A 10,065-nucleotide genomic window follows, 5' to 3' on the forward strand; every position below is an offset into this window, starting at 1 on the left:
ATATATATATATATATATTANGGAATTATTCAATTTATATATATATATATCTATTATATTTTCAATATATATATGTGTGTGTGTGTGTGTGTGTGTGTGTGTGTGTGTGTGTGTGTGTGTGTGTGTGTGTGTAATTTCTATTTCTATTTTTATATTGTTTTAGCCCCTTTTCACATCATTTCCTGTTTTGTGTCAACTTTTTTTTGTTTTGCATTAGTAATAATACATTGGTGTTAATTGTTTTTGAATATTTTCTTTTAGTTTTCACTGTCTTAAATTGAAGTTGTGCTTTGGCAACACATAATAAATGTCATGCCAATGAAGCTTTTTTAATGTAATTAAATCTAATTTAATATATATTACTGCATTAATTGTATTATTATAAATAAAAAAGCATTTTTATTATTTTTATTTCTTATTTTATTTTCATTTTATCTTAGACCCTTTTCAGGTCATTTCCTGTGTAACTTTTTTGTGTCAACTTTCACTTTTTTTTGTAACTTTTTTACTGATTTTTTTTTTTGACTTTTTTGTTTTGTTTTGCATTTGTAATAATACATTGTTGTTAATTGTTTTTGTTTTGTTTTTTGTAATTTTCACTGTCTTAAATTGTAGTTGTGCTTTGGCAACACATAATAAATGTCATTCCAATAAAGCTTATTTAATTTAATTTAATTTAATTTAATATAACATATTTATTATTGCAGTAACTGTATTATTAAAATTGTTATTTCTATTTTTTTTGCCACTCCATTAATTTCTATTATTTTTATTTCTTGTTTTATTTTCATTTATTTTCTATTCTTATTTTATTTTTATTTTGTTTTAGCCCCTTTTCAGGTCATTTCCTGTTAACTTTTTTGTGTCAACTTTAACATTTTTGTAACTTTTATATTACATATTATATATTTGGTTATAATATTTTGCTGATATTTAAGTCATTTCTCATTAGGTTGCTCGTTTCCTTCTTTCCATGTTTTTGAGAGACATTAAACCAGTTTGCTGAGGTTTCAAAGTGTTTAGTAAATTGGAAAATGAAAAGTCCTGGAGAGGCAGGCCCGGTGGGTGTGCAGCAGTCAGTGCTGTCCCTCAGTGGGCGGGGCCTAACAGGTCATATGACCGCTGTCGTCAATATAGCCGCCATGAGGCTCTGGAGACCGACACTGCTTTTAGGTTTGGTCGGCAGCAGAGGAGTACTGAGAAGTATGGTAAGCAGGATAACATGTCTGTCACTGTATTTGTGCTGTGGTTAAAACATTTATGTTTCCGCTGCTGCGTGTGTGCTGTGAACAAAATGTCGGTCACATTTAACTTGTCTATTTTTAACCGCGGTGTAACGGTCTAAGGGGTCCGGAATGACGCAACCAGTAACGCTAGCTTCGTGTCAAAACCAGAGGCGTTCTGGCAGCGTTTGAATGGCGGATTCATTTTCACAGACGGGATTCAACTAACTGTTCACCCCTCCAGATAGACTCAGCTGCTGAGTCACGCAAATTAAACCCGACTTCAATTTGTTCCTGTTAATAAATGTAACGGTAATTGTTAGCTAGCTGTGTCGCAGCGTTAGCTAACAGTCTGTGCTAACAGTCTTCAAGCCAGGTGATGTTATTGGCATCAAATCAGGAGAAGCTCTTCATGTGTAACTCGTTATTTCCTTGTTTTTATGCACTGCGGCAGTTCACCAGCGATTTAACATCATCGTATCTTTCAGGTTTTTTGTTCTTGCTGTGTTGTCTGTCCTGCTCTTGAGTGAGATACACATGCATGCAGGTCACTCACTGTGGAGTTTTCATCCTTAAACTGTTGTGTATGTAACTACAAGGGTGGGGACATGGGTGACACAGTGGGTCAAAGTACACCATGTATTAAAGGAATACTTCAGCCCCCAGTGGACTGCTTTACTCACTGTGTTAGATTGAATTTGTTTATGTTAAATGGTAAATGGACTTGTATAGCACCTTTCTAGTCACCTATTCACACACACATTCACACGCTGGTGGCAGAGGCTACCATACAAGGTGCCCCCTGCTACACACTCAAACAGCCATCGAGAGCAATTTTGGGTTCAATATGTTGCTCGGGGGATTGAACCACTCATCTTCCAATTAGTGGATGACTTGCTTTACCTCTGAGCCACAGCCACCCCATAGAAAACCCCTGAGAAATCGTTGTTTTCTTGCATGCCTCTGGTGAACGAAGAATCCAAAATGGGAAAAGATCTTGATGGATTGAAGTCAGTATTCTCAAAACTCTCACACAACTCCTGCAGTATAATCTATTGTCATTTATCCAAATATATGCTCAGCACTACCAAACTGCCATTTCCAAGGGTGAACGTAACCTAAGGTAAGACTTAAACAATGCTAGAGTGAAAGACTCCATTGAGGAAAAACAGTATTTTACCTTGCTACCGCTGTACTAAACCTGTCAAAATCACACTAAAACACAAACCACAGATCGAGGCAGTGGTAGATCAGCACAGGTTAAGTTTCACTTCCAGTTCCCAGTCGGAACAACTGGATAAATGAGACTTGGATTATACTGCACCAGAGGCCTGTACCCCAAAGCAGCATTTGGAGTTGGCGAAGTAACTTCAGGGTTAACTCTGGGTTTTCAGTGCTACGAAGCTGGTTCTCTCTCTCGGGTATAAAAAGAGAGTTACCTATATATTGTCAGTGGTCAGTAGTAAGAGGTGGTCATTTCATTGTTCCAGGGCTCTATTTCCACTGTTTTTAAACAGACCTAACAAATGGAGAGCTGGTTTACAAAACTAAACACAGTATTTTATGCAAAGTTTATTTTAGTCTGCAGTGATTGTGTGTTGCTATTTTACACTCTGATTCCACCACTGCAGCTCAAAATAACGAGACACCTGTGTCCTGAGGACTGGGAAAAAAAGATAATATTTTATTATAAAAATAATCCATGCAATGTTAATTGGCTCCCATTATTATAAATGCAACATTTCGGTCAGATAGACCTCATAAGTCATTACCTAGACAGTGACTTTTTGGACAGTAGTCTCGCAGTCGCAGACACTTATGGTACCGTTCACCTCATTTACCATGGTTCTGATGATGTAATTAATATGTCCGCTTCTTTCATGAGCTTTCGGCTTGACAGGAAAAGCCAGAGTTGACTGAACTAGCTGATAACCAGCTTTGTAGTACTGGTTATCCTTTGTGCATACACGGTTGCCTGTGATTAACCTCATCAAATATTCTCAGTTTATGAATTCGTTACTCACTGTGGAGGCATTAAAGAGAAACTGTTTCACAAATTCAATGTAACACAAGGCGATTAACTGATTCACAAATGGTTACTTTGGGGGTGAAGTATTCCCATAAGAGCCCTGGTTAACTGACATGCCTTTTCTTGTCTTGACTGGTTTCCTTTCCTTGGCTTTCCTCCCGTTTATCTGAATCATCTTGTTTATCTCTCAGACTTGAGCTTGGTTTTGCCCTTTTGTTTGCCTTTATGGACTTTAGCCTCAATAAACCTACCTGCAGCTGTCTTGCTCAATCCCATGCACTCACCTGTAAACAGTTTCCATGTTTCACACAGTGTGCTCAGGTGGGAGACTGGCAGAGTGCCAAATCCATCTACGAATTCTCCGCCAAGGACATTGATGGCGAGGAGGTGTCTCTGGATAAATATCGGTAAAATATATACATAACATAATATCATGTATCCTTGTGGTCTCATAAAGGAATTAATGACTTCCATAGAGTTTGAAAGTGACAGTATAGAGTGGAATATTTCTTGCAGTTGTCGTGTTTAGACTTCTTGTAGTTTGCAGAATTGTTTTTTCATCAATTTAATCTCTCGTTTGTTTTGTTTTTCCTGCCAGAGGCTACGTGTGCATCATTGTAAATGTAGCCTCTAAATGAGGAAAGACCAAGGTAAACTACACTCAGCTAGTGGATATGTACGCCCGCTACGCTGAGAAAGGTTTACGCATCTTGGGCTTCCCATGCAACCAGTTTGGAGGACAGGTATGATGACGAACTGACGACTGAACACTTCTCAATTTATAGCTTTATATTTAAAATTTTCTGACTTTAATTTTGTTGTATAATGCAGGAGCCAGGGACCGATGCAGAGATTAAAGAGTTCGCCAAAGGTTACAACGCTGAGTTTGACCTCTTCAGTAAGATTGATGTGAATGGAGACAACGCTCATCCTCTGTGGAAGTGGATGAAGGCACAGCCCAAAGGCAAGGGAACCTTCGGAAAGTGAGTTATCATCCTATTTTTTTATTTTTTTTTTCCTTTGGAAAAGTCTCATGACATTGGACCTTGTTCACTAATAAGTGTGTAGAAATGTCCATACTTTGTGCATAAAATAAGTGCGCATGCAGATTCATGACGTGCACACCAACTGATTTTGTTCTTACCACAGTTCGTACGTTAGTGAATCAGAATCCTTCTGGATTGACAGGTTGTGCCTTGTTATCTGCGGTCGGCACACTGCCATACCCCCATGTCTCTACATAAGAAAACATGTTTGCCTAGAGTTGTATCATGGCAAAAGCCGTGAGAAAGGTGTTTTTATGGTGATATTAAAGCCCAGACTCACCCGTGTTGGACCATGGGAACCGCTCAAATCTCTTCAGACATGTTTAAACATGTCGGTCTCTGGTGTGCTCTCTCCTGAAGGACTACAGTATCTTCTAGAAAAGTTAGATATGCCATCTTAACCTCTGCTCGGAGAGAAGTCAGACTCCTTATATACCCTGTTAGTAATAATAATGTAATTTCGTTGCACTACAGATTGGTGGGAGCAGCTATCGTTAGCTGACAGGCGGATTCAATAGACTAAAACAATGAGAACCAAAACTGTTACATTTTAATGTAGACATTCTCATATACTCCCCGTAAGACGGTTGGTACACATTATTAATCGTGGTATGTATTAATTATAACAATAATTTATGAGGTTAAAGGGCCAAGGATGAAATAAGAGCATGCATTAGTAAATTAATTTTAAACATTGTCTGTTAAAGCTTTTTCTTAATGAATGCAGTTTTAAAATGTTATGTTAAAGGTTACAAGGTGTGAGTTTACACTTTCTAAGACAGCCGGGCCGTCATTATTTGTGCATGTGCACGGTTTTAGGCAGTTCTGAATTTGTTCACAAAGTACAAAAGATTCAGCTAAGAAAATATTTATGAATCCTGGATTTTTACTAAAACGTTCGTTCATATGCACTGTTTCAGCACAGATTTTTGCGTACGTACTGTTTGTGAAATGAGGCCCATTGTGTACGCAGCCTTTTAACTCTGAGACCGTTAGAATATCTGCTTAGACCCTGTGCACTATATCATGAATGAGTTTTGTTGTTAGCACTTTATTAACGAGTATAATTTGTTCGGTCCCATTTCTTAGGTGACATGCTCTGTTGATGAAGCGTACAGTTATGTGTGAGAAGTTTCATGTATTTCTGTTTTTCAAGACTGTGGGCTGTGTGTTTATATTCACGTCTCTGTGCAAGAAAAGCAACATAGTTAAAGGAGAAAACTTGGAGAAGGAGAAATTCATAGTAATGGCCATAATTCCTGTTAGATTTTACTCAGCAATTTCATCTCAGTGTGTGAGGACTTTTGTAAAGCTGGGGGTTCCTCATATCTCTGCCATTAATTTGGTGATTAAAATATAAAGTCTGAGGGCTGCTGTGAAACTGCACCTTGTACATGGGGCGCCTGCTCTACCACTAAGCCACCAACGCTTAGTGATAATTATGTCACATTTACCCTGGAGTAGGTACACTGTCATACACACCCTGTTGAGTTTCTGTTGCCTCATCACACCACTTTCTTCCTTGTTTCTCATTCTTTTTGGGTGGCGTTGTAAAATGTTTCAGTTCTTACAGCTTTAAAGATTATCTTATTAAAACGACTGACTCTGAGGTTGTGGTAAAAAGAGCGTTTTAATAATATCAGAACTTGCATGCTACAAAAACCATACGAGTATTTGTGATGTCTTTAGTATCAAACATTCACTTTATGAAAACTTAAAGGTGATGTTTGTGGTGCAACTGCTTGAGGGCTGAGCCTGAAACACCATATTTTGGTGAAAAATACGTTGTCAGATACTGAGCATGCACATGGATAGCGGAGAAGTATCGTGCTGCAGCAGGCTGAGCAGTTATTCTGTAAATTACGTAACTGTCGGGGTGCCTGGTAGCTCACTGGGGAGAGCGCGTACCGTTAAAGCTGCTGTCGCATGATAACAAATTGGCCCCTTGCCAGAAGCAACAAGCAAGAGAGGTTGAGAGTGATGGAAGAAAAATGAATCTGCTGTGTTTGATATTTCGAACACAACACACAGAATTAAAAATCTACACGATGTTGCCAGGAAAAGTAATCTGTAGTCAGATGGGGCGACCAGGGTGTGTAAGGCACACAGTTTTTAGAACTTTGATTACTTTTGTGATGACATAAACGTGCACGGCGCTTTGCCTCTGTAAATAGGGTCGTTCAAGATGAATTGCGCAGGGGGTGGTGACAGAAAGCTGCAGCCAAGTCGGAGAAACCCATCCTGTCCGATATGCTGATTTGTTAAAATATTGTCAGACTTGTATATCACTTAATTCTCAGTCTCCAATTGTTTTAATTATGATAGCCTGTAAGGTAGCCTAGGTAGCCCTAGTCTGACCGCAGCCCTTTGCTGCTTGTCAATCTTAACTTTCTCTTAAAAAACTAAATGGAAACTGTTCACTATTGTAATCCATTGTAACCAACTTGAACTGAGACGATGCTCATGTGAATAAATAGAGCAGTCCTGGTGGTCATTGTAATCAGTATTTTTCTTTCTCTCCACAGTAACATCAAATGGAACTTCACAAAGGTAAGTGCTAATTTATCTCACATTATCTCATTTGAGAAGCATGTTCAGTGAAATGTCTGAATTTTCTTGCCTTAAATGCATGAAAGATACACATGCTAACATTCTGATGTCTTGTTCCTTAATAGTTTCTGATAGATAAAGATGGACATGTGGTGAAGAGATACGGGCCAAATGAGGATCCCTCTGTGAGTGATGCTCACTGTGCTTATTGAGGCTTTTTTGTCCATTGTGTTTGTCATACTTTTAGATTTAGAGAGTGAAAAAAGACTTAACAGGACTGAGTAAAAGTGTGGGAAAACTGGTAATCAGTTTTTCAGATTATTTGCCTTTTAATTACGGCTCTCAAACTGAATTTTTTTCAATTGCGATTAATTGCTGAATTTTAATAGTTAATCGCGACTCATCAGTCATTACTGGGGGGTCTTTCGGGGGGAGAGGGCAGGTCAGCAGTATATGCCACACAGAAGTGGTGTACATCATCTGAAAGCTGGAAACATAAAGATTAATTTGAAATGCTGCAGCTGAGCACTGTCAAGTTTTTCTAGTCATAAATCTGTAATAAATGTGTTTTGGCAAAATAAACTTTGCAAGTTCAGAGTGTTAAGGGTCTGAGAACATTATAATGGAAGTATATGATGGTCGTTCCCTTGCTCAATTATGTTTCATAACTTGTTGCAACAGTTTTTGGGGTATATACCATTTGTTTCACAGATTTCGTGCAAAATTTAACCATTTATGACCACTTGGGAACAGATAGAAATTGTCAAATACCACATTAGGACACCCAGACCTCGAGGAACACCACAGAAAAATCTGTGCTGTGATGTGGTTTTAAAAAAACTTGACATTTCTTTCTTTCAGCAGTTGCTTTCAAAGAAATTGTCTCTCTAAAATGAAATGGACACTATGGTGGCTAACATCTCCACACATCAATAAAGTGGGGCTTATTGAATACACAAGAGTCTCGGCTTTCCAGTCACACCAGAGTTATGCAATTCCAACACTGTTCAGGGACCTTGGTATGCAGAAATATTCAAATACACCTATTTGAGAATAGGCAAAAATAACATTTATTCTGCATGGGAAAAAAACTGCATGGTTTTTGCCCCAACCTGCATTTGATTAGCATAAAGTTGGCGTGTCTATAGAGGGGAGACTTGTGGGTACCCATAGATCCCTTTGAAAATGGCCATGCCAGTTTTTCCCTCACCAAAATTTAGCCTAACTTTGGAGCGATATATACTGCCCTTCCCAACAAGCTAGCATGACATTGTTGGTACCAGTGGATGCCTTATGTTGTCTAGTTTTACATCATACCTTCTTGGTACAGATCTGAGTTGGTAACCTTTTACTACTAAGCTGAATATCTAGTGCCATTCGTCATCACTGTCATAATAACCTTTCTTATTTCTGTTGCAGGCGGTGGAGAAGGACCTGCCCTCATACCTGCCTCCATAGCTGCAATACTACTGTCTCCTGTGTGTTTGTGTGACCCCTGACCTCTCACATGAACTTCATGGTGTGTGTGTGTGTGTGTGTCTGGACCAGTGACGGCCTGTCTGTAAACCCATCTTTGGGGGGGGCAGGCCTGATGACCCTCAGCGTGCAACTAACCCCCAGAACACACACATGCCAGACCCTGAGACCATATGAGAGGACATTTGTTAGTTATACACAGTATCGTCCTTCACATCTTACTCCAACCTCAGCCATTCCTCTTTCCAGTACAAATACCTTCTGGTCCTTTCGGAAAGTTAAGTGACAAGTTAGTTTTCATGTGTCTGTGTCAGTTTTATGTACGGACATGAGATGCCATATATTTAACAGATTTCTGAAAAGCTACTGATGATATTATTTGCAGTTAACTTGACGAAGGGTCCATTATTGTATCTATAACTCATGGATGCCATGTGATCAAATTGGAAAGTAAATGCTGTCTAGGACTTTTTGTCAATTTACATGTACTTAATAAAAAATATGAGCTATAATCACCTGCTGGCTTTGGGAATGGTCACTATATTATGTTTATTATTCAAATGGCGGATTGTTTTAGGCCAGGTTTTATATTATAAAATGTTAAGCACTCAAAGGTCAGTGTGGAAGATTGAGTGGCATCAAGCGGCGAGGGTGCAGATTGCAACCAACTGAGTAACCCTTCCCTCACCTCTGTTTCCATATTTACGAGGGCCTAAAGTGGCCTTCACTTCAATGTAAAAATGCAAACGGCCCTTTCTGGAGTCAGTGGGTGTGTTCCGAATCACCTACTTTATATTTTTAGTAGGTACTGCTGCTGCCCTTGAGTACGTACTGTTGCATGCAGTATGCACACAAACGGGATGTACGACTTTCTCATAACATTAGGACCCAAACTTTGACCCTCTTACTCAAATATCAGTTACCATGGAGACAAAGAAAGAAAGCTGTTGACTAATGGTGCGTTCATTTTGTACTTGGTCGGAAGTGGGAATGACGTCACCTCCGAGTTGACAACAGTTTTTGCGTTCTAGTTGACAACGGTGGACAAGTCGGGGAAAAAAACATGGACGCCCGCAAGAAAGCCTTTGTTGCCCTTGCACTTTCGGAGTATAGATAGCTTCAAAACCATCATGCACTTCAACTGATGAACGTCGCAGATGAGGCTGACCTAATGTAAAACAAATAAGATAAAATTGCTATAAACAGTACTTTAGCAGAGTGTTTAGTCACTAGTATGTGACTGGCAGCCATCTTGAATTTGTAAGTCAGGGTTGATGCAGTTGTTCCAAGTTTCCAAGTTGGAAATCTCATCTCAGGGTGCGTTCCAATTTGAACTTCCGACTGGGAACTGGGAATTTCCGACCTCAGAGTACAAAATGAACGCACCATAAGCTCACCAGAGATGGTGATCAACCCAGACAGCTCTGCTGTTCATATTTTGCAGTAAGTGATAACTGCATACATTGTAGATTCTAACATTATATTCACAATAGTAAAATTACAGAGGTTACACATTTCTCTGTCACTGTCATTTAAAACTTACACCCTTTTGTTGTAAACAAAATATTGCTATCATTACTATTTGACTGCTCATCAGTTACTTAAATGCACTGTCGTCGGTCATTGTGACCTCTGTCATCTGTTTGCAGCTCAGGTCAATGTGGTGAATCGTCCACTGCGCAGAGGAACAGCCAGAAAAGCATGCTGGCTTGCAAACTGCAAAATCATACTGAATGTAGTA

General features: G+C 39.1%; 1 protein-coding gene across 2 annotated transcripts; it reads left to right on the forward strand.

Moving 5' to 3' along the window:
• Nucleotides 1–1,102: 1,102 nt before the first annotated feature.
• Nucleotides 1,103–8,839, forward strand: LOC126382815 (phospholipid hydroperoxide glutathione peroxidase-like). 2 transcript variants are annotated; one of them, XM_050032899.1, is made up of 7 exons: nucleotides 1,103–1,208; nucleotides 3,565–3,659; nucleotides 3,851–3,995; nucleotides 4,084–4,235; nucleotides 6,824–6,848; nucleotides 6,974–7,033; nucleotides 8,268–8,839. In XM_050032899.1, exons 1-7 carry the CDS (start codon nucleotides 1,116–1,118, stop codon nucleotides 8,304–8,306), a joined length of 609 nt encoding a protein of 202 aa, XP_049888856.1. In that variant the 5' UTR covers nucleotides 1,103–1,115; the 3' UTR covers nucleotides 8,307–8,839. The 2 variants fall into 2 exon arrangements, with proteins under 2 accessions (XP_049888856.1, XP_049888855.1); XM_050032898.1 differs by having other exon boundaries at nucleotides 1,115–1,208; nucleotides 3,547–3,659.
• The last annotated feature ends 1,226 nt before the right edge of the window (nucleotides 8,840–10,065 follow it).

Source organism: Epinephelus moara, chromosome 21 (genome assembly GCF_006386435.1).
Source record: "Epinephelus moara isolate mb chromosome 21, YSFRI_EMoa_1.0, whole genome shotgun sequence".
Lineage (NCBI taxonomy): Eukaryota > Metazoa > Chordata > Actinopteri > Perciformes > Serranidae > Epinephelus > Epinephelus moara.